The sequence below is a fragment of the Jaculus jaculus genome, chromosome 8 (genome assembly GCF_020740685.1).
Source record: "Jaculus jaculus isolate mJacJac1 chromosome 8, mJacJac1.mat.Y.cur, whole genome shotgun sequence".
NCBI lineage: Eukaryota > Metazoa > Chordata > Mammalia > Rodentia > Dipodidae > Jaculus > Jaculus jaculus.
The window spans coordinates 1,242,501-1,267,711 of NC_059109.1; the positions used below are offsets into that span (position 1 = coordinate 1,242,501).

Sequence of the window (25,211 nt, forward strand, 5' to 3'; positions counted from 1 at the left end):
AAGCTCAGGTTGACCTGGAATTTACTCTGTAGTCTCAGGGTGGCCTTGAACTCATGTCAATCTTCCTACCTCTGCCTCCCGAGTGCTGGAATTAAAGGCGTGTGCTACCACGGCCAGCTATATAACTATTTAGAAGTAATTTTGGTTGTTTGTTATGTTTATAAACATTATGGACATATTTTCTTTTAAAAAGAACTTATCCAGGGCGGGAGAGATGGCTTAGCGGTTAAGCGCTTGCCTGTGAAGCCTAAGGACCCCGGTTCGAGGCTCGGTTCCCCAGGTCCCACGTTAGCCAGATGCACAAGGGGGCGCACGCGTCTGGAGTTCGTTTGCAGCGGCTGGAAGCCCTGGCGCGCCCATTCTCTCTCTCTCCCTCTATCTGTCTTTCTCTCTGTGTCTGTTGCTCTCAAATAAAGAAAGAAAGAAAGAAAGGAAGAAAGAAGGAAGAAAGAAAGAAAGAAAGAAAGAAAGAAAGAAAGAAAGAAAGAAAGAAAGAAAGAAAGAAAGAAAGAACTTATCCAGGCTGAAGAGATGGCTTAGCTGTTAAGGGAACTTACCTGTGAAACCTAAGGACCAAGGTTTGATTCCCTAGTACCCACATAAACCAGTTGCACCTGGTGCTGCATGCACCTGGAATTCATTTGCAGTGGCTGGAGGCCCTACAATCTCTTTCTCGCACCTAATCTCTTTCACTCTCTCTCTCTCTCTCTCACTCAAGTAAATAAATAAATAAGTAAATAAATAAATATTTTTTTAAAAAAGCATTCAAAGACTACAGAGTGAGTTCTGGGTCAGTCTGGGCTAGAGTGATACCCTATCTTGAAAAAATACATAAATAAAAAGAAAGGAAGAAAGAAAGCAAAATAGAAAGAGAGAGAGAGAGAGAGAGAGAGAGAGAGAGGAAGGAAACAGCAATAAAAATAAATTCATGAAGCCAGGTATGGTGGCGCATGCCTTTAATCCCAGCACTCATAAAGCAGGGGTAGGAGGATTGCCCTGAGTTCGAGGCCACCCTGAGATTACATCATGAATTCCAGGTCAGCCTGAGCTCTAGAAAGACCCTACCTGGAAAAACCAACATAAATAAATAAATAAATAGGTGCATGAAGGAGATGGTTCAGTGGGTAAGAGCATTTGCTGCTTAAGCATGAAGGCCTAAGAGGGCCTGAAACTGCCCAAGTTCCAATCCCCTGCACTCAGGTAACTCCAGTCCTATAAGGAGCAGAGACCAAGAGCTCTCTGGGGCTCACTGACCAAAACAATGCAGTTCTAGGTTGAGGTAAAGATTTGGTCTCTAGGAAATAACACACATAAGCAATACAGGAGGGTATCCAACATTCTCTGGCTTCCATGTACTGGCGTGTGTGCATTCGCACACATACAAATACATACCATATATACACACACATCACATCACATGTACTCTACACACACACACACATACACACTGAAAAAAAATAGGAAGTAAGTGCTTGCTTCGGCAGCATATATACTAAAATTGGAACAATACAGAGAAGATTAGCATGGCCCCTGCACAAGGATGACACACAAATTCGTGACGTGTTCCATATTTTTTACCATATGACCCAGCTACAGCACTCCTAGGCATATATCCTAAGGACTCATCCCATTTCCTTAGAAGTACATGCTCAACCATGTTTATTGCTGCTCAATTTATAATAGCTGGGAAATGGAACTAGCCTAGATGTCCCTCAATTGATGCATGGATAATGAAGATATGGCACATTTATACAATGGAGTTCTACTCAGCGGTAAAGAAAAATGAAGTTATGAAATTTGCAGGAAAATGGATGGATCTGGAAAGGATTATACTAAGTGAGGTAACCCAGGCCCAGAAAGCCAAGCACGGCATGTTCTCCTTTATATGTGGATCCTAGCTACAGATGATTGGGCTTCTGTGTGAGAAGGAAAAAACTTAGTAGCAGAGACCAGTAAGTTAAAAAGGAAATATAAAAGGAAGAGAAAGGAAGGGAAGAGGGTACTTAATAGGTTGGTATTGTATATATGTAAGTAGAAGAATCGATTAACAGGGGTGAAAAGGCCTAAAGTGAGGTCAGGGGAAGAGATTGAGTAAAGCAAAAGTGGAGGGAGGGCTAATCAAAATCTAAGACCATGCAAATAAATCATGTGGAATCCTCCGGTTTTGGACAATGGAACACTCAGGAGCCATAGATAGTTGCCAGAAAATTTTCAGTGCCAGGGATGGGATACCTCCCATCCCTGAGTTAATTGTTGGCCAGGGAGGTCCCTGATGCCCCCCAAATATTATAGGCCATTGCCAAGGTCCTTGGTTTCCCACCAGGAATAGATGGTAAAATCCTATTGCTGAAGACTCCACATACTTGAGCTGCAATGCTACTGAAAAATCCTGCTGGAACTGAGCTGGTAACCTCCTCCATGTAGACCAGCTGACAGGAAGCTGGAAGAAGCCATTCTACATGTAGTTTAATGGGAGGAGAAACCACCAGTGACGATACTCAACAGTGGACACTGCAAGTCTTATAAATGGCCAGCCAGCCCAAATGAGCCAGCGGTTGTAATAGTGGCACATGGGTCATGGTGGAAACCAACTGCCCTCCAATTGGACTGGAGGCCCGCTCCATGGGGGGGAATACATCCCTGATACTGGAAACTTTAAACAGGGGTAGTCATGAGCCCTAGGGGTGTAACATCTGCTGATGTCTGGATAAGTGTATATACTATGCTTATCAAACTGCCCAGTATGCACTTCTCTTTTTTTTTTTTTTTGGTTTTTCGAGGTAGGGTCTCACTCTGGTTCAGGCTGACCTGGAATTCACTATGTAGTCTCAGGGTGGCCTCAAACTCACGGCGATCCACCTACCTCTGCCTCCCGAGTGCTGGGATTAAAGGCGTGCGCCACCACGCCCGGCTTGCACTTCTCTTAATATTCATGCCCTTATATTAATGCTACTCTCACTTTGGGTAGAGAATCTTCTTTTGTCAGATGGCAGTGACCTTGGGATGACTCTGAAGGTATCATAGTGCTGGAAAGAAGTGACTAGAGTACTGAGTAACATCTCAATCACACCTTCCAAGGCTCAGGGTCTAATGCGGAAGAGGTGGCTGAAAGAATGTAAGAGCCAAAGGAAGGGTTGGACTCCTTACAACGTGCTCCTCCTGACACAAAATGGCCTGCATATCCATGACCTCACCATGCCTGACACTACCTACAGAAGATCATCATAAGAGGAGGAAAAGATCATGACATCAAAATAAAAGACAGACTGACTGAGATGGGGAGCGGATATGATGGAGAATGGAATTTCAAAGGGGAAAGTGGGGTGTGTGGGGGAGGGTATTACCATGGGTTTTTTTTTTATAATCATAGAAAATGTTAATAAAAATTGAGAAAAAAACAGAAATTAAGTGGATTAAAAACACATCCCTTGAGAATTAAAAAAAATAGGAAGAAAAGATAAGTGCACGAAACAACTGGATATTAAGGTAACACAGACTCGCTCTTACAATGTTTAGAATGGGTATGGTAGAGTTCTCTGCCTTTATAAAATATTTGTGCAGGGTGTGGTGGTGCATGTCTTTAATTTAAGCACTCAGGAGGCAGAGGTAGGAAGATTGCTGTGAGTTTGAGGCCACCCTGAGACTACATAGTGAATTCCAGGTCAGCCTGGGTCAGAGTGAGACCCTACCTCAAAAAAAAAAAAAAAAAAAAAAAAGAAAAGAAAGAAAGAAAAAGAAAAGAAAAGAAAGAGAGAGAGAGAAAAAAATTATATTTGTCATGCTAGGTGTAGTTTGAGGCCAGCCTGGAACTACAGAGTGAGTTCCAGATCAGCCTGGGCTAGAGTCACCCCCTATCTCAACCAAAAATTGTCAGTAGGGCTGGAAAGATGGCTTAGTGGTTAAGGCACTTGCCTGGAAATCTAAGGAACCAGATTCTGCACTCCAGTACCCATATAAGCCAGATGCACAAAGTGGCACATGATTCTGGTGTTAGTTTGTTTGCAGTGGCTGGAGGCACTGGTGTGCCCATTCTCTCTCTCTAACTGCCTCTTCCTCCCACAAATATATAAATAAGTAATCTTAAAAAACAAAATATAATTCAAGGAAATACAGATGAGGTAAAAATATCAAAAGAATACAATTTCAAAACTGTGTTGTCTTTAGTAGGGTCCACCATCATCATTGCTTCTATAGAAATATCCACAAACTGGGCTGGAGAGATGGCTTAGCAATTAAGGCACTTGCCTGCAAAGCAAATGGACTCAGGTTCAATTCCCCAGGGCCCATATAAGCCAGACGTACAAGGTGGTACATGCATCTGGAGTTAGTTTGCAGTGTCTAGAGACCCTGGATTGCCCATTCTCTCTCCCTCTCTCTGCCTTCTTCTCTCCTCTATCTATGATAAATAAATAAAAATAAAATGGTTATAAAATCTTAAAAAGAGAAATATACACAAGCCACAATTCTTTTTGCCTCTTTTTCTGTTGCTTTTTTTTTTTTTCAAGGTAGGGTCTCACTCTAGCTCAGGCTAGTCTCGGGTGGCCTTGAACTCATGGCAATCCATCTCAAGTGCTGGGATTAAAGGCATGCGCCTCTGTTTCTTGTTAAAATTTACTTATTTATTATAGAGAGATAGAGATAGAGAGAGAAAGGAAGAGAGTGAGAGAGAGAATGGGTACTCCAGGGCCTCTATCCGTAAGCCATCTCTCCAGCCCCCTGTGCTGCTTTTTAAGCTACACCTTATCCTTGGGTAAACTGTGCCATCCCCTTTCCTTGACCGTCAGTCTTGAGCAGTTTATTGAAGTATCTTCTTTAAAATATTTTTTTATTATTTATTCATTTGCAAACAGAGTGAGCTAGAAAGGAGAGAGAGAGAAAGGGAGAGAATGGGGCCTGTGGTTGGCAGGCAGTGTGGGGGCCTCCAGCCTCTGCAAACAAACTCCAGGTACATGTGCCACTATGCATCTGGCTTTATGTGGGTTCTGGAGAATCAAACCTGGTCCTTAGGCTTTGCAGGCAAGTGCCTTAACTGCCATCTCCCCAGCCCCTTCTTGAAGTGTCTTAATCCTGTTTCAAGCCTCAAGTTGGCTCACACTGTTTCAAACCTCAGACTAGGCCCTAAATTGTTTCAAACCTCAGGTTGGTGCACCACATTGTTTTTTTTAACTTAATTTAATTTAATTATTTATTTTTATTTTAGATCCAGAGACAGATATAGATAGATAGATAGATAGAGAGAGAGAGAGAGAGAGAGAGAATTGGTGTGCCAGGGTCTGAGCCACTGAAATTGAACTCCAGATGCTTGTGCCATCCAGTGGGCATGTGTGGCCTTGTGCTTGCCTCACCTTTGTGTATCTGGTAACTGGAATCTGGAGAGTTGAACATGGGTCTCCTTAGGCTTCACAGGCAAGTGCCTTAACTGCTAAGCCATCTCTCCGGCCCTATTTTATTTATTTTATCAGAGATAGAGAGAATTGGCACATGAGAACCTCTAGCCACGGCGATTGAACTCCAGATGCATGTGCCCCACCTTGTGCACATGTGTGACCTTGTGTGCATGCATCACCTTGTGTGTTTGGCTTAAGGGAGTCCTGGGAAGTCAAACCTGGGTTATGCTTTGCAGGCAAGCACCTTAACTGCTAAGCTCCCCACACTATTTTTTTTTTTTTTTTTTTTTGTGTGTGTGTGTGGGGAATAAAGGGTTTATTTTGGCTTACAGACATGAGGGAAAGCTCCATGATGGCAGGGGAAAACGATGGCATGAGCAGAGGGTGGACATCAACTCCTGGCCAACATCAGGTGACAATAGCAAAAGGAGAGTGTGCCAATCACTGGCAATAGGAAGCTGGTTATAACATCCATAATCCCTCCCCCAACAATACACTGCCTCCAGAAGGCTTTAATTTCCAAACTGCCATCAGCTGGGGACCTAGCATTCATTATGGGGAACACCTGAATCAAACCATATTCTGTCCCTGGCCCCCACAAACTGGTAAGTATACATGATATAAAATACAGTACATCCAGTCCAACTTTAAAAGTCCCCATAGTTCCCGGCTGTGGTGGCGCATGCCTTTAATCCCAGCACTCGGAAGGCAGAGGAAGGAGGATCGCCATGAGTTCGAGGACACCAGACTACTATGAAGTCAGGATGCAGCTGACTGAAACGGGGAAGACCTCAGAAGAATGCATTTATAGAAAAAAAGATGTTATGTCTCAGTAGTTTAAAAAAAAATCTTGGTGTATGGGCTGGAGAGATGGTCTGAGACTACAGAGTGAATTCTAGGTCAGCCTGGGCTAGAGTGAGACCCTACCTCGAAAAAAAAACAAAAAAGAAAAAAAAAAGTCCCCATAGTTTTTATCAATCCCAATGATGTTCAAACATCCTCATAGTCCAAGGTCTTTTAACTGAGCCATAATACCAAAAAAAACAAAAAACAAAAAACACACAAAAACAAACAACCCACGCTGTTTTAAACCTCGTTGCCCCCACACTGCCTGCCGACCACAGGCCCCTCTTGTAGTTTCACATGCCCAACCTGGGTCATACTGTCTTCTCGTTTTTCAAAATTTTCTATGTCCACAGTGCTGCTCTCCTTCCTCATACGGAACTGTGGAAATGAAAAACAGCAAACAAGCCAGGTCCCGGCCATGAGCCTGCCTGCATTGGCAGACAATTTCCGTTCCTTGCTGGCAGGACGAAAGAAGTCTACCTCCTTTCAGAACAACTCTCCCCTCTGCCACCATCCTGTGCATGCTCAGGAAGATGCGACACAGTCTACTGTCACTTCCTGAAGTACTCGTGGCCCTAGGACACCACTCTCCAAATTTCCCTGCTGGGTCCTTCTCTAACCTGCAAGCAATGATGGCTTCTTTTCAGGAGGCTTCCCTGGATATCTCTTCTTTCCAGACTCTCTTGGGGATACAGTGTTGATTCTCTTGGATTTAAATGGCATCTTCATGGCTGGAGAGATGGCCTAGCAATTAAGGTGCTTGCTTGCAAAGCCAAAGGACCCAGGTTTGATTCCCAAGTACTCACATAAAGGCAAATGCACAAAGTGTCCCATACGCCTGGAGTTTGCAGTGGCTACAGGCTCATCCTCTCTCTTTTCTGTCTCTTAAATAAATAAATAAATAAGTAATATGATACATCCTGATTCTAGATTCTAAGAAAACTACCCCAAATGTTCTTTGAAGACTGGAATTGAGAGTCACGTGCATAGCTAAGATCCTGCCTTTTTTGTTTTCTGTTTTTTTGAGGTAGAGTTTCACTCTAGCCCAGGCTGACCAGGAATTCACTATATAGTCTCAGGGTGGCCTCGAACTCATGGCAATCCTCCTACCTCTGCCTCCCAAGTGCTGCAATTAAAGGCGTGTGCCACCACGCCTGGCTAAGATCCTGCTCTTGATGTATCTACTTTGACTCAGCTCCCAGGTGATTCAGCCAAAGCTGTTTTCCTAGTCCTTGTCACTCACAGCCTCTCTTCAGTGTCTCATACCAGAAACTCATGAGGTCATCCTTGATTCTCTTCATTCTTGCTTCTCACTTCTAATTCACCAGTGGAGCCTGTCATTCCAGACTCTGATTATGTCAGAAAGAGGATCATGTGGGCAGAGGAAGAGTTTGTGAGGGAGGAGAAAAGAAAGGGTAATGGAATACTTGTGACATGGTAGCACCGGGGGGGGGGGGGGGCTATCTGGAGGAGATAAGGGAACCAGCAGAGGTGGGCAAGGGAAGAAGGCCTATGGGGGGAGGAATGAATTAGAAAAAGGATAACAACACATATGTATGAAAATTCCATAAGGAAGCCCATTCCTTTATATGCTAACTTAAAAAAATTTAGCCAGGCATGGTGGCACATGCCTTTAATCCCATCACTTGGGAAGCAGAGGTAGGAGGATCACTGTGAGTTTGAGGCTTGCCTGAGACTACGTTGTGAATTCCAGGTCAGTCTGGGCAAGAGTGAGACCCTACTTCAAAAAACAACAAAATTTTTAATTAGGGCTAGAGAGATGGCTCAGCAATTAAGGGTTCTTGCTTTCAAAGGCTTATAGCCTAGGTTTGATTCCCCAGTTCCCATGTAAAGCCAGATGCAAAAGTGATTAAGCCAGGCATGGTGGCACACACCTTTAATCCCAGCACTCAGGAGGCAGAGGTAGGAAGATCACCATGAGTTCGAGGTCATTCTGAGACTATATAGTGAATACCAGGTCAGCCATGGCTAGAGTGAGACCCTATTTTTAAAAAATTTTTTATGAACAACTTCCATGATTATAAAAAATACCCCATGGTGATACTCTCCCTCCCTCTACTTACCCTTTGAAAATCCATTCTCCATCATACCCCCTCCCCATCTCAATCTGTCTCTCTTTTACTTTTAATGTCTTGATCTTTTCCTCCTCTTATGATGGTCTTATGCAGGTAGTGTCAGTCACTGTGAGGCCATGGATATCCAGGCTATTTTGTGAGAACCTATTTTTAAAATTAAAAATTAAACAAACAAAAAACAGTGGTGCATGCATCTGGAATCATTCGCAGTGGCAAGAGGGCCTGGGTGTGTGCCATGTTCTCTCTCTCTCCTTGAAAATAAGTTTTTGAAAATAATTAAGCAAACTAATTATGGGTTTCACTCTAGTAGGATCTCACTCTAGACCAGACTGACCTGGAATTCACTCTGTATTCTCAGGCTGGCCTCAAACTCATGGTGATCCTCCTACCTCTGCCTCCTCAGGGCTGGGATTAAAAGCATGTGCCACCACATGTGGCTTGTGTTTTCCTTAAATAAATACTGTTGTTATTTATTTTTTCTACATTTCCTGTTATTATTTAAACATGGACTTTCAGTCAGTAACTGTGAATCATCACGGTACTTCTTACACACCTAGCATGACTTCCTCCACAAATAGAGGCTGCGTCAACCATTCAGAGAACAGGGCCTTCACACCTGAGTCACTGGCAGAAACTTCTCCCTCCCTGTGGTCTGTATGCCTCGCTGGTATGGAACTTATAGAATGTCGCCTCTTCAACTTTCTGAGCTATTTCTGTACCTTTCAACACTCGCCCCAATCTAGACTCCCTTGCTTCATACTCAAAATCATGTGTCTAAAAGTTGGAAATTTACCCTGCAGGGGTAGGGATGTGGCTCAGTGACAGAATACTGGCCTCGCATTGCATGAGTCCCTATGTTTAATCCCCACTTCTGCAAAGGAAAAGAAAGAAAAGAAGGAAGGAAAAAAATTATAGGAAACTGCATACAAAAACACCATGGTATACATATGGTCTGTCTCCCACCCAACTACTAACTTGATTGGGGTGGGGAAAAGATTGGTGAAAATAATTCTAAGTCAAATTGATAAAATAAATATAGGTAAATAGCAACAACATTTTTGAAAATTAGCTAGGTGTGGTGGAGCCTGCCTTTAATCCCAGCAATTGGGAGGATCACTGTGAATTTGAGGCCAATCTGAGACTACCCGATGAATATCAGGTCAGGGCTAGAGTTAGACTCTACCACAAAAATAACAACAAGCCTGGCATGGTGGTGCACGCCTTTAATCCCAGCACTCGGGAGACAGAGGTAGGAGGATCGCTGTGAGTTCGAGGCCACCCTGAGAATGCAGAAGTGAATTCCATGTCAGCCTGAGCTAGAGTGAGACTCTACCTCAAAAAACCAAAAACAAACAAACAAACCAAAAAAACAACAAAAACCACCAAAAGTTAAATCAGTATATCTCAATCATGATTAAAAGACGGGAAAGGGAAAGAAAACATGAATGGAAGAGGAAGAGAGGGCATCAGGCACTAATTTCCATATTTTGTTGTATTTGCAGAATAACTGTAGAAACCTGACCATCCATACTTCTAGCCCAGCTTCTACCACTGTCCACCAGGAAGCTATATAGTCCTAGTCCTGAACAGTCTGTGCTATGTAGTCCAGTTTCTTCAGATGACCAGATAGTGGGGCTCTGCCAACACAGTGGTAGGAACACCTTCTAGACAGACTCCCACTAATGCCTGGAAACCCCAACGTCAGCAGCAGAACACTCGCAGAAAAGCAAAGATAGGGGTCTAAAATAGCATGATGCCGAAGATACGAAGAAGTGTATCAGCCATTGAGCCACTGGGAGGCGTGAAGGCAGCGAGGAGTAACTCGGAGGGCCGGCTGCAAGGGGCGGGCAGGAGCAGGAAGGGTGATGCAGGCTTACCTTGTAGTGGCTGATGGCGTTTTCAATGGTAAGCTCAGGATGAGACTGGTGTTCAGGACACTTCAGGCATTCCACACACAGAAGACATCTGCTGAGTTCACAGAACCTGCACACTCTCTTCTGGTGGCTGTGGCAGATGTAACCTTCTCCCAGGACCCCTTCAGAAAATGGCTTCCTGCAGAGAGGGCAGCTGAGGACCCCCGAGGCTAAGGCATTCTCCACATACTGGGTCAGGCACACGCGGCAGCAGAGGTGTCTGCAGTCAAGGCTCACAGCCTCCTTCAGGCTCTCCAGGCAGAAGGGGCACATACCCTCATCCTGAGTGTCCTTGTTCAGAGAGACCATGGCCTCCACCACACCTCCACCAGCCTTCTCACGGGGTCTTCTGAAGGCCCGGCAGCTCCAGACGCGATGCCTTAGTTGGAAGCAGATCTGGAGCGACCTACAGGGCACAGGTTGTGACTTCAGGCAGTTGTCCACTCTCCATATGAGAGGCCAAAGCCTGGACGATGTGAACCACAATCCTGCAGGAGTTTCAGATACAGTTCAGCTCTGCCACACACCCTGTTTTCTCTGCACTTGCTAAGCTTGAAGCCACTCTTCTCTTTCTCATACACCTGGAGGAAGCAGGTGATTCATTTCTGGGTGTTGGGGAGATGGCTTCAGATACAGTGAGAGACTGTTTCAGGGAAATACCATGGCCTCCACACACATGTACACAGGGTACATGCATCTAAATGCACCACTCTATAATAAATAATAAAAATAAATTACAGCTATCTTAGTATCCTACCTCAAATTTCTCCTTTTCAATTTCAGGTTACTTTCTGAAGTATCAGCCTGGGGAGAAGGACCAGCAGGTGAGTGGTTCTTCTTGAAATGTGTCAACTATATATGCTCATGTGTCAGTAAAACTTGAGGAAGGTAGAAAGACTCATCCTGTCTTAGAAATACCGAATTATCAAGAAACAAAAATCCCCATGACCTGGAGTAACTGGAAGGTGAGGTGAACTTTGGCTACAGGGTGTGGTTTGTTTGCTCATGGGAAAGAGGAAAGTCTTGGTGCCTTTAATGCAGACATTATAAGACTTCAGAGTTGGCTCATAGAATGGAAGCCCAAGAACACCTGTTTGAGTCAGGCATTAAGCCACTTGCTTGTTATCTGAACACTCAGGAGATTGGTGAACGAGACCAGCCTGAACTACATGGTGAGACCCTGTCTCAAAAAGAAGGATGAGTGGACTGTAGATATGGCTTAGTGGTTAAGGCACTCGCCTGCAAAGTTTGATTCCCCAGCACCCATGTAAGCCAGATGTGCAAGGTGGTGCATGTGTCTGGAGTTCATGTAGAGTGGCTAGATGCCCTAGCATGTCCATTGTCTATCTGCCTCTTTCTCTAACTCCAATAAATAAGTAAATAAAATATCTAAAAATGTATTTAAAAAAAGAAGGGGGAAGCCAGGGAAGCACATGCCTTTAATCCTAGCACAAAAAACAAAAAAAGGAAAGAAAAAAGAAAAAAAAAAGAAGGGGGAAGAAGAAGAGGAGACCTGTTTGAAGGCACTTTTCCTTAACTTACCAAGGACTTGGACGTGAAACTCACCAGCTTTTCCCCTTCCTGATGTCCTGTCATTTTCCTGGGTATGAGTAATGGGTACATGGTCATCAGTACTGAGTTCCTTGCTTGGAGGTTCTTGCAGGGAACACAGCTACATACACACCTGACTGAAGAATGGTCCTCCTCTATCAGGGCAGGTCATCCCCTTTGACTGAGCTACCAAGCATGGTGTTTTTAGGGACACACTTGGAATAGCTAGATCAGCCATATCAATTCTGGTGATCAGTAGGTTACCCAGATTGCCCTCATATCTGGCCCTTCAATTCCTTGACCTGCTCACACCCACTAATTTTTGCCAACTACTTTGTGAACACTCTAAATCTCATCAGAATTCGGGCTTCACACCAGCATCATAATCCAGGCACTGTGTAGCCCCTTTCTAAGCTGCTCTCTGTCACACCTGTCCTTCAACCTCTAGTCCTTGAACCCTTCTATGCTCTGTCTCATCTGGTGGGATAAAAATAACTCACCTATACCAGTGGAGATACTCAACAGGGGACACTGAAAGCCTTAAATTTAGCCAGCTAGGCCAAATGAACCAATTTGTACAATAGTGGCACGTCTGTTATGGGGGAAACCAATCACTCTCTAATTGGACTGGAGGCCCACTCCATGGGAGGTGATATGTCCCTGATACTGAAAACCTACAACAGGGGTAGTCATGAGCCCTAGGGGTATAATGTCTGCTGCTGTCTGGCTAAAAGTATATACTATGCTCACCAAACTGCCCAGTAAACACTTCTCTTAATGTTCATACCCATATATTAATGCTACTCTCACTTTTGGTTAGAGAAGCTTCTCTTTTCAAATGGCAGTGACCTTGGGATGATTCAGAAGGCACCATGGTACTGAGGAGAAGTGACAGAGGAGTGCTCAGCACTGAAATATCTCTATCACATCTACCAAGGCTCAGGGTCCATTGTGGAAGACATGATGGAAAGAATGAAAGAGCCAAAGGAAATGTAGGATTTCTTACAACATGCTCCCCCAGACACAAAATGGCCTGGATATTCATGACCTCACAGTGCCTGACACTACCTTCACAAGACCATCATAATAGGAGGAAAAAATCATGACATCAAAATAAAAGAGGGACTGCTTGAGAGGGGAGGGGATACGATGGAGTGGGATTCAGATTTGGGTATATGTGTTCTCAGCCCCAGGCTTCACCATCACAAAATGTCATCTGTCTTTGCACCTTTTCTTGCTCTTAGGAAGAGGTCAGTAAAGACTTAATAAGTGAAGCTAGGCATGGTGGTGCACAACTTTAATCCCAGCACTCGGGAGGCAGAGGTAGGAGGATCATCATGAGTCTGAGGCCACCCTGAGACTACATAGCGAATTCCAGGTCAGCCTTGGCTAGAGAGAGACACGTAGCTGGAAAAAACACAAACAAACAAAAAGACTTGATAAGTGGACGGGTGAATAGATGGGAAGATGAAAAGGTAAGAGGATGTAGTTAAATAGATGAAGAAATAGTCCTCACTAACTTGGAGTACAGATCATGTAATAATTTTACTACTTACTTAAGTACTTTTCTTGATCCCTTATGGGCTTATCAAGTGCCTTGAAAGCAGAAGCCCACTGAATTTAAGTCATATTAGTTAGCTTAAGTTGATTCAAACATAAAATCCATGAAAGAAAGAAAATTTAAAATACAATTTTAAAAATCTTCCTGGGATAAAACAAACTACAAGGCTGGGAAAAAGGCTCAGCAGTTAAAGGCACTTGTTAGCAAAGGCTGCAGCCCAGATTCGGTTTCCTAGTACCCATGTAAAGTCAGATGCACAAACTGGTGCATGCATCTGGAGTTTGTTTGCAGTAGTAAGAGGCCTTGGTGTACCCATTCTCCCTCTCTTTCTTTGCTTAAAAATAAATAAATAACAACATTTAAGATGGGTATTGTGTTATATGACTTTAATCCTAGGCTGAGGTAGGAGGATTGATGTGAGTTTAAGCCATTCTGAGACTACATAGTGAATTCCAGGTCAGCCTGGGCTAGAGTGAGACCCTACTTCAAAAAAAAAAAAAATTTTTTTTTTTTTTTTTTTTTTTAAAGAGACATGAGTAGAGGGAGAAAGAGGTTGGGTGAGAGAAGCGTGAATGGTCAACAGTTAGCTCAACAGTACTGGTGGGTTATGTTCCACCCATGCTGCATGGACCTCCTGGAAAGGAGGAAAGCTTTGGCTTCAAGAGGGAGTGGCACTGTCTCTGCAACCTGAAGCCAATGTCCTCAGGACATTCTCATTTGTGTTCTGAAGAGAGTCCAGTGATGGCCTTAGCTCTTTGGCTGAACTCAGCAGATTATCCCACAAAGACTCCTGCCCCAGGAGAGGACCTGTCGAAAGAGGAAAAGCAGCAGAAAGACTGAAAGCTGCAAAGTAGCTTGAAAGCTGAGAATGTGAGCAGAGAGCTCTGGACCCTCCAGCCTTCCATGTAGAATGTTAGACCCAATGACCAAGGACCAGGTTTCCCAGATGAAGACTGTTCACAGAGAAAAGAAAGAGATCAGGGCTATAACTCATCTGTAGCTACATGGCAGTCCTGCACAATGTGTGTGTGGAGGGGGAAGATAAGAAAATTTAAAATAATCCAAACTGGAACTCTAGTTTAGCAAGTCCTATGATAATCAGATCTATGCCAGAGCCAAATTTAATGAGCTTCCATCACCAAATGTTTTTAAGCCACCAAGCCACTGAGGCCCTTTAATCTTCAGATAAAGAAATGATGAGGGCTGGAGAGATGGCTTGGCGGTTAAGCGCTTGCCTGTGAAGCCTAAGGACCCCGGTTCGAGGCTCGGTTCCCCAGGTCCCACGTTAGCCAGATGCACAAGGGGGCGCACGCGTCTGGAGTTCGTTTGCAGAGGCTGGAAGCCCTGGCGCGCCCATTCTCTCTCTCTTCCTCTATCTGTCTTTCTCTCTGTGTCTGTCACTCTCAAATAAATAAATAAATAAATTAAAAAAAAAAAGAAAAAAAAAGAAATGATGACACTTCTACTTAAAACCTTGCTTAGGGCTGGAGGGATGGCTTAGCAGTTAAGGTGTTTGCTTGCAAAGCCAAAGGACCCGGGTTTGATTCCCCAGGACCCACATTAACCAGATGCACAAGGGGGTGCATGTGTCTGGAGTCCGATTGCAGTGGCTGGAGGCCCTGGTACCCCCATTCTCTCTCTCTCCTTCTTTCTCTGTCAAGTAAATAAGTAAATAAATATAAAATATTTTTTAAGAAACCTTGCTTAAAGTACAGGTATAAAATAAGACAAAGCACTAATGCTTAAATTTAGTAATGTTAACATATAACTATCAGTTAGTTGGCAATAAATTCAGTAGAGGATTTACTTGTGTAAAAATATATGATTTGAATATATATATATGCATACACACACACACACACACATATCTGATCCCTAGCATCTCTATACTATATATATATATATGAATATGAATATGTGCTGGCCATGGTGACACACGCCCTTAATCACAACACCTGGGAGTCAGAGATTGAAGGATCACTATGAGTTTGAGGCCAACCTGGGACTACAGAGTGAGTTTCAGGTCAGTCTGGGCTACAGGGCTATAGTGAGACCCTACCTTGGGGAAAAAAAGGAAAGGAAAATATAGTGCCAGGCATGGTGGTACACACCTTTAATCCCAGCACTTGGGAGGCTGAAATAGGAGGATCACCATGAGCTCCAGGTCAGCCTGGGCTACAGTGAAACCCCACCTCAACCCCCTTCCCAAATAAATATACATGACTGTATCTGATGTGCTTTTATGTGCTGTGTGCACTGTGATGTAAAACTATCAATGCATCTTAAAAATAACAAATAATTGTACTTGAGCGTGCTTGAGCGTCAACTGAGTAAAATCAAGTGAACCATTCTAGTTTAAAATGAGGAGCAGTAGTCAGTTTTTTCTATATTCTCTTGGTGGGAATCAGATTTAAGGTTCATGGGTTAATAGTTTATTTGCAGTGAATTAGGTTGTAAGTCTCTAGCTTAGATATACATGGCCTGAAACAAGGTGAACTTTTGAAAGTTAAATGTCTCAGGGTCACCCAAACTAGCAATATGCCAACAACTTAATGCACTGCCATAAGAAAATGTGAGTTTTTCTTGCCGGGTGTGGTGGTGCACGCCTTTAATCCCAGCACTCAGGAGGCAGAAGTAGGAGGATCACCGTGAGTTCAAGGCCACCCTGAGACTACATAGTGAATTCCAGGTCAGCCTGGACTAGAGTGAGACCCTACCTCGAAAAACCAAAAAAAAAAAAAAAAAGAAAATGTGAGTTTTTCTTGATGAATAGTTGCATTTTATAAATGTAGGGGTGAATGTGTAAAGGGCAGTTGGAACTTACTGGAGTGAGGCACAATGTCAATCCCAGTGGCTCATCTCCTAAATGCGATGGATAAACATCTCCCAATGGACATACTAAAACTGTATTGGTTTTCAACAGAAATAGTATGAAAGATCACTCAGTAGCTTTCAAAGACATTTTTGCAGGCAAATGCCTTAACCACTAAGCCAACTCTCCAGCCTAAGCACTTAAAAAAATATTTTATTTTGGTTGGGTATGGTGGCACACACCTTTAATCCTAGCACTTGGGAGGTAGAGGTAGGAGGATTGCCATGAGTTCAAGGCCACCCTGAGACTACATAGTGAAGTCCAGGTCAGCCTGGGCTAGAGCAAGTCCCTACCTTGAAAAACAAAACAAAACAACAAACACACACACACACACACACACACACACACACACACACACACACACACACACATAGTATATATTATTTGACAGAGAAAGAGGGGGAGAGAGAGAGAATGGGCATGCCAGGGCCCCCAGCCACTGCAAATGAACTCTAGATGTGTGGGCCCTCTTGTGCATTTGGTTAATGTGGGTCCTGGGGAATTGAACCTAGGTCCTTTGGCTTTGTAGGCAAATGCTTTAACTGCTAAGCCATCCCTCCAGCCCCCAAGCACTTTGTATCATATACTGCACAAACTGTTTGGACAGTGATCTGGGCTTATATCAACCCTACAGAGTTTGAAGTAGGGAGTCATACACTGTGTAAGAGCTCTGTCAGTCAGCTTGTCTCCAGCCTTGAAGTGGCAATTGTGAAAGCTTTAATTACTTAGGGAAGAAAAAGTCACATAAAAATATGTACTAATCTTGTAACATATGTAAGGTTTTTTTTTGGCCTTTATCCTACAAATGACCATTTTTAATATGAATCTGCTGAATGCAAGACCATGGGTTGTGTTTCTATACTATAGCTTAATTTTAAAGGTCTCCAATGATTTGTAATATTTATCTTTGTTCTAAAGTGCCAGTGTATGTTATAATTAACTTGGCTATATGATGAATTCATAGAAAATAAAGATCTCAGACAAACAAAATTGTCATTTGAGCTGCCTTGCAAGGTGGAAACTCCAGATTGAAACTCACACAGCCCAGATGGGCACTTGTCTTTTTATTAGAGAAAATGCTCTGTATATTTTCAAGGTTGTAGCTAAACAGTTTGGGTAGCAGGTGACTAATTAATTAAGAAACTTAAAGTGAGTACATCTCAGGGAAAGCAGATCTCTTTACTGTCAAGGTTATAAGTAAAAAGACTTGAGTAGTAGATACTAATTAAGGAGCATAAAGAGAGTACATCTGGGATTTTTTTTTTTCTAAAAGCTAATCATCAAAGGAGTTTATACTTGAAAGAGAGTATGGACTATTCTATTTAATGAGGTGGGAAAGAGAGAGAGAAAAATCGAGACTGTGGCCAAAATGTTAGCTTCTTTTTTAAAAAAAATGGTTTTTTTGTTCATTTTTATTTATTTGAGAGTGACAGACAGAGAGAGGGAGAGAAAGAAGCAGATAGAAAGAGAGAAAATGGGCATGCCAGGGCCTCCAGCCACTGCAAACGAACTCCAGATGGGTGCACTCTCTCGTGCATCTGGCTAACGTGGGTCCTGGGGAATCGAGCCTCAAACCGGGGTCCTTAGGCTTCACAGGCAAGCGCTTAACCGCTAAGCCATCTCTCCAGCCCGCATGTTAGCTTCTTTAAAAATAACAGAATAGCAGAGAGTATATGAAAACAGCATATATAAGATTAATGAAATTTATCTAGTGCTGGGGATTAGCACCATGCCTGCAAGGCAGATGCAAAGTGGGTTAAAAGTTTAACTTTTAATACCAGCAGCTATAAATTATATTTCTATGTAAGCCCTAGTGGAATAAGTTTCATAACTAAAAGATTTATGATGCACACCTGAAATCTCTGGACTTGGGAAGTGGAGCCAAGAAGATCAGAAGTTCATGGACTCGACCAAGTGGCTAATTTCTATATCTCTGATTTTTCAAAATTTAGATTGACAATACCTGTAGTCTTATCTCAGTTCACATGTAAAATGATGGCTGAAACCTTAGATCACTAGAAGCCCTCTTCCCACCTTGAAATTTTTCTCTTGGCTATTGGTTCCTTTTCAACTTTCTTCTGTTTCCACCTTTTCTATACAGTCATAATACTGTCACAGGAGTGGTAGAGAGGAGTCTTCCTTTCTCCAATTTGGCCAAATTAAACAAAACCCTATTTGTTTAGCAATTTCTGTTTCCTAGTTCCTTTTAAGATAAACTATGTGTCTGGTAGAGTTATTGATCTAGTTCAGTGAGGTGAACTTGGTATCAAGTTCATAACAACACTCTTCTCACTACAGTTGACCCTACACAGGCCTCCTTAAGCCCAGGTGCCACCCAGGTCAAAGTAATTAATTGAAGGGAAGAGATAAATTTTAAATGGAAGAGTAAATATCTAGATTTTTTTAAATAATTGATTGAAAAAGTGAATTTTGGGGGCTGGAGAGATTGCTTAGCAGTTAAGTGCTTGCCTGTGAAGCCTAAGGATCTAAGTTCAAGGGCTCGATTTCCCAGGACCCATGTATGCCAGATTCACAAAGGGCAGCATGAGTCTGGAGTTATTTTGCAGTAACTGGAAGCCCTGGCATGCCCATTCTCTGTCTATCTGTCTCTGTCTCTGTCTCTCTCTCTCTCTCTCTCTGTCTGTGTTGCTCTCAAATAAATAAATAAATAAATATAAACAACACAAAAAGAAAAAGTGAATTGTAGAAACATGGAAACTTAAATGTTTCTTGTTGATATGGAACAAAATGTTGCCACTCTAATTCTGTTTTTTCTTTTTTCTTCCAATTCTGTACTCTTGGATGACACCTCACCACCTCAAGTTCAGTGTACCTTTCAAATTCTTCTTCCCTGGATTCCCTGGCATTTTGTCCAGAAGAGGTGGACACCCTCCTTCAGCAGGACGTTTTACAGCTGTTTCTGGGTAGGTGACGCTGTCTCCCACAACAGGACATGGCTTCTTCCTTTCACTTCTGGAATGTGGGTGGCAGCTGCTGGCCCCTCCCCTACTCCCTAATCAGGCAGGAGGAACAGAAGCTCAAGGTCATCCTTGTCTTCTTAGAGTTGAAGTCCATGTTAGGATACATGAGACCGAATACGATAGCTGAAAAACTGGCAGTATGATTACTCATGTCTAAGTATCTGGCTGTGGCAACGTAGCCCTGATATATGTAAACGGGTGTGGAAAGACTAAGAAGGGGCCAATAGCATACAATGGCGCCAAAGCTTTTGTTCAGCAGGGCCAGCAGAGCCAAGGGTGCTGTTCGAGAACTAGCTCAAGAATTGTGAGGAATAGCGGTCACCAGAGACTGGGCAGAGGGGTGGGGGTGGGAGGCATTAATCAAAGGTTATAAAGTTTCAGCTAGACAAGAGGAATAATTTTAGAAGATAAGCTTAGTCTCTTAGAAACTTCTCAGAGTAGAATTCAAGTGTTGTCATCACAAGACAAAAACCCCAATTATATGGAAATATATTGAGACAACTAGTAATTCCTAAACTGATAACCTTTTTTTTTTTTTTACAGTCCCATAAAACTCCTGGAAAGTACAGCCAAATGGACTAATATGGGTATGTGGGAGATGATATAGAAAGAGATGAATCCACCTTCATTGGAATGTGTGTGGTTTTTTGACTTGCTGTATTTCATTGGACACATCTACTCCAACAAAAGGATAGGGTTATGCAATTATGCACTTCCTTGTAATAGAGGATTTTATGAGCTTCCAAACTCACTGATGCATAGAGAAGAATCAAAGGGAGTTGGTAAGTACAGAGAGTGATGTGGGTGAGTGTGTGGAGTCAGCCTGAAGTGTGCCCAGCAAGACAACTTCAAGAAGATGCCACTGCACAGAACATTCACCTATCACTTTTGTACTGATGTTTCTTAAAGCCCTGAGTAGGCCCTAGGAATGTGTTTACATGGTCACACTGTTTGGTAAAATTTTCAGAAATATCTTTGACCATAGTTAGGATTGCTGATTCTTTTCACTCTGTCATGGTTTTCTTTTGTATCCCTTGGCATTTGGGGGATTGAGCTAGAGGAAACTGAGGTGGACATGTGGTTTAGAGTTAGTAAATATGTGCTTCATATACACATCTGTATACATTCAAATTACTATGAACTGTCTCAATTGAGAAAAGGCTTCCAGGAACATTTCTACCAGTCAACATGTTACCTGACATCAGAGACTAAAGTGCAGGGTCAGAGGACTTTTCAAGATAAAAACTTGTCCTGTGACAAGTGACAGTGGAACTAATAAATTCTTCCAGTACCTAAATGGAGAAAATTGAAATTATAAGATTCATTTTCATCAGTGTCTTGTTCAAATGAAAGCTGTCTTCTTCAGGAATACATTACAATGCAACACACACACACACACACACACACACACACACACACACACAATCCTACATTGTGAGATACAATTACCTTTTATATTTTTACATAAATTCAATATAAGCTATTCTAACATCAAAGGAAAATTATAAAAATGTTCAATTCTAGGGCTGGAGAGATGGCTTAGTGATTAAGTGCTTGCCTGTGAAGCCTAAGGACCCTGGTTCGAGGCTCGATTCCCCAGGACCCACGTTAGCCAGATGCACAAGGGGGCGCACGCGTCTGGAGTTCGCTTGCAGTGGCTGGAGGCCCTGATGCGCCCCTTCTCTCTCCATCTCTCTGCCTCTTTCTCTCTCTGTCACTCTCAAATAAATAAAAATAAACAAAAAAAGTTCGATTCTAAAGAGTAATTTATTGAAAGGAAGAGATTAATTTTAAATATTTTATTTGTTTATTTATTTACTTATTTGAGAGAGAGAGAAGCAGATAGAGAATGGGCACAATCAGGGCCTCTAGCTACTGCAAATGAACTACAGATGCATGTACCACTTTGTGCATCTGACTTTATGTGAGTACTAGAGAATTGAACTCAGGTCCTCAGGCTTCATAGGCAAGTGTCTTGACTGCTGAGTCATCTCTCTTGCCCTAGTTTTAAAAAATACATTTTCTTTATTAATTTGAGGTGGGGGGGGCAGGAAGAGATTAAATGGAAGAACAGATGCCTAAATTTTTGGATAAGCAATTGAAGAATAAACTAGATAAAACATAGAAACTTTTAACTATCTTGTTTATTTGGGACAAAATATTGACATCCAGAGATAATCTCATAATACATGTTTAAAACATGGACTTAACAATACACAGGTCAATGACTTTCAGTCATTTATAAAGTATTTAAGGTGAGTCACTGTGCAAGAAAGCTGAAATGCCTGAAATCTCATGTAAGAAACTCTAAGCAAGGCTGAAACAAAGTCAATAAAGTCGATACACTGTTACCAGTAGTTCTGTGAAATCAAAACCAGCTTCTCTAAACTTTTAATTTAGGGTTTTTTTTTAAATTTTGGGGGTTTATTTTTATTTATTTATTTGTGAGCTACAGACCAAGAGAGAAAGAGGGAGGGAGAGAGAGAGAGAGAGAGAGAGAGAGAGAGAGAGAGAGAGAGAGAGAGAGGGAGGGAATGGGAGCCTCAGGGCCTCTAGCCACTACAAATGAACTCCAGATGCATGCACCCCCTTGAGCATCTGGCTTATGTGGGACCTGGGGAATTGAACAGGGGTCCTTAGGCTTCACAGGCAAGTGCCTTAACCGCTAAACCACTTCCCCAGTCCTTCTCTAGACTTTAAATAACATTCTTTTAAAAGTTGTATTTTAGCCAGGCTTTAAATAATATTCTCTTTTTGTTTGTTTTTTCAAGGTAGGGTCTCACTCTAACTCAGGCTGACCCGGAATTCAATCTGTAGCCTCAGGGTGGCCTCGAACTCAAGGTGATCCTCCTACCTCTGCCTCCTGAGTGCTGGGACTAAAGGAGTGTGCCACCACGCCCAGCTTAATATTCTTGTAAAAGTTGTATTTTAGTCAGGCCACCCTGAGACTACAGAGTGAATTCCGGGTCAGCCTGAGCTAGAGTGAGACCCTACCTTGAAAAAACAAAAAGTTGTGGGCTGGAGAGATGGCTTAGTGGTTAAGCGCTTGCCTGTGAAGCCTAAGGACCCCGGTTCGAGGCTCGGTTCCCCAGGTCCCACGTTAGCCAGATGCACAAGGGGGTGCACGCATCTGGAGCTCATTTGCAGAGGCTGGAAGCCCTGGCACGCCCATTCTCTCTCTCTCCCTCTATCTGTCTTTCTCTCTGTGTCTGTCGCTCTCAAATAAATAAATAAATAAAAATTAAAATATATATATTAAAAAAAACAAAAAGTTGTATTTTCTTTTATTTTTAAATATTTTATTTTCATTCATTTATTTATTTGTTAGAGACAGAAAGAGGGAGAGAGAAAGTGAGAATGGGCATACCAGGGCCTCCAGCCACTGCAAACAAACTCCAGATGCATGTGCCATCATGTGCATCTGGCTTATGTGGGATCTGGAGAATCAAACCTGGGTCCTTAAGCTTCACAGTCATGCGCCTTAATCGCTAAGCCATCTCTCCAGCCCTAAAAGTTGTATTTTATTTTATTTTAAATATTTTTATTTATTATGTATTTATTTGCAAGCAGAGAGTGACAGAGAAAGAGAAAGGGGAGAGAGAGAGAGAAAATGGGCATGCCAGGGCCTCCAACTGCTACAAATGAACTCCAGACACATGCACCACCATGTCTAGCTTCAGTTATTTTAATTTAGGTAAAAATGTCGTCAGTTTTTCTAATATATTATTTTCAAACTTTAATTTTTAAAAAAAAATTCTATTTATTTATTTATTTGAGAGAGAGAGAGAGAGAGACAGGGTGAGAGAAAGATGGTGTACCAGGACCTTCAGCTACTGCAAAAGAACTCCACAAACATGCACCATCTTGTGCATCTGGCTTATGTGGGAACTGGGGAATTGAACCTGGGTCCTTAAGCTTTGCAGGCAAATACCTTAACTATTAAGCCATCTCTCCAGCTCTATTTTTTTTTTTTGTATTTTATTTTATTTTAGTGAGAGAGAGAGAGAGAGGGAATGGGCACACCAGGGCCTTCAGCCACTGCAAACGAACTCCAGACACATATGCTACCATGTGCATGTGGCTTATGTGGGTACTTGGGTCCTTAGGCCTTGCAGGTAAGCATCTTAACCTCTGAGCCATCTCTCCAGCCCAGTATTTTATTTTTGAGAGAGAGAGAGAGAGAGAGAGAGAGAGAGAGAGAGAGAGAGAGAGAGAGGGAGGGAGAGAATGGGTGTGCCAGGGTCTCTAGTCATTGCAAACAAACTCCAGACACATGTACCACCATGTGCATATCTGGCTTATGTGGGTCCTGGGGAAATTGAACCTGGATCCTTTGGTTTTGCAGGCAAGTGACTCAACTGCTAAGCCATCTCTCCAGCCCACTTTTTTTCTTAAGTGTTTAGCAATTTAAGGAGGCTTTAAAAATTCAAAACTTGATATATGCCGGTGCGGCCCGAGCGGTCAACAACAAAAAGTGCGCGGGCGCCCGGCCGGGGCTGGGGGGACGCCTTACGAGCCGACCGCGCACGTGCCCGCCGCCGCCCTCAACGCCGGAAGCGTCCACTCGCCTTCCACTAGCGTGGCGACATCCTCCCAGTACCGTCAGCTGTTGAGTGACTATGGGCCACCATTGTTAGGCTATACCCAGGGAACCCGGAACAGCCAGGTGCCTCAGAGCAAATATGCCGAGCTGCTAGCCATCATTGAGGAACTGGGAAAGGAGATCAGACCCGCATATGCAGGGAGCAAGAGTGCCATGGAGCGGCTCAAACGGGGCATCCTCCACGCCCCAGGGCTGGTTCGGGAGTGCTTGGCTGAGACAGAACGCAATGCCAGGTCCTAGTCTCATTAGATCTGAAGGTCCTGTCTTTCTACAAGATGGGAGGTCACAGTTCATCTCTCCTGTTGAGACAAAACTCTTTCTTTTCAAAATGGTAACCGTTTAGTTTTTTCTACCATGGTTCACTAAGCTCTATACCTACACTCTCAAAGACTGGGGAAAGATTTTGCAGTAAAATTTGCATTTTAAGTCGTTAGGATGACCCAAGTTTTTTAAAATTTTATTATTTTTAGCATTGACTTAAAGATGCATGTGACATTACTTTACAGCAAACTGTCCTAAAGCCAGTGTCTCCCTCTAACCTTCTTTTGAGCACATTTGCATCACCTGAATTGGTCTGCTCCTTTTCATAAGCTCGTCTGACTCTGAGGATTCGTAGTGCACACTGACAGCGCCTCACTCCTAGCTGGCTCACCTGCCACACCGCAGATCCTGCTCAACAGAGCTTTGCTTAAGCGTTTGCATGACGGAGTGCTTTGAAGTCCATCTTAAAGATGCACAAGTTATAAATATGAAGAAAGAGCAATCTACCAAACCTAACATGCACCCTGAACATTTTCATACTAAGAGTGTAGATTTCAGTTTATGTTTATTGTAAGTTGATCAAAACATCTGGAAGAAAAGTGACTAAAATTGTTTGCATCTTTGTATGTATTTATTACTTGATGTAATAAAGCTTATTTTCATTAACAGTTAAAAAAAAACCTCAAAACTTTTTCTGGGTTTGGTGGCACACGTATTTAATTCTAGCACTTGGGATGCAAAAGTGGAAGGATCTCTGTGAGTTTAAGGTTAGCCTGGGACTGCCGAGTGAGACACTACCTCAAAAAAACAGAACAAAACAAAGCAAAGCAAAACAAAACAAAACAAAACAAAAAGCCTTTTAGGTTGGAAATGTAGCTCAGTTGGTGGAGTGCTTGCCCAGCATGCATGAAGCCCTGAGTCCGATCCTCAGCACCATCTAAACCAGGTGTGGTAGAGTACACTTGTAATCTAAGCACTTGAAAGGTGAAGGATCAGGAATTCAAAACCAGCTTTGATTAAGTAGTGAGTTTGAGATAAGTCTGGGCTACATGAGACCCTGTCTAACAAACAAACAACACCAAACCAAACAAACAAACAAAGCTAGCTGGTAATGGTGGTTCACACTTGTAACCATTACTC

The 25,211-nt window shown here is 42.8% G+C and overlaps 2 protein-coding genes and 1 non-coding gene across 3 annotated transcripts in view; 2 read left to right on the forward strand and 1 right to left on the reverse strand.

The window, feature by feature from the left end:
- The window catches only part of Trim40 (tripartite motif containing 40), a 14,640-nt gene extending 4,089 nt beyond the window's left edge, over positions 1-10,551 (reverse strand). Inside the window, exon 1 of the mRNA XM_004671969.2 lies at positions 10,207-10,551. Coding sequence (XP_004672026.2) covers positions 10,207-10,551 — 345 coding nt within the window. The remainder of the gene's footprint in view (positions 1-10,206) is intronic.
- On the forward strand, positions 1,469-1,575 carry LOC123463040. Its single transcript, XR_006638652.1, has one exon. It is a non-coding gene; the product is annotated as a U6 spliceosomal RNA (small nuclear RNA).
- Positions 10,550-24,050, forward strand: LOC101616700 (cyclin-dependent kinase 2-associated protein 1-like). Its single transcript, XM_045156055.1, has 2 exons — positions 10,550-10,661; positions 23,683-24,050. Exons 1-2 carry the CDS (start codon positions 10,550-10,552, stop codon positions 24,048-24,050), a joined length of 480 nt encoding a protein of 159 aa, XP_045011990.1.
- Positions 24,051-25,211: the final 1,161 nt, after the last annotated feature.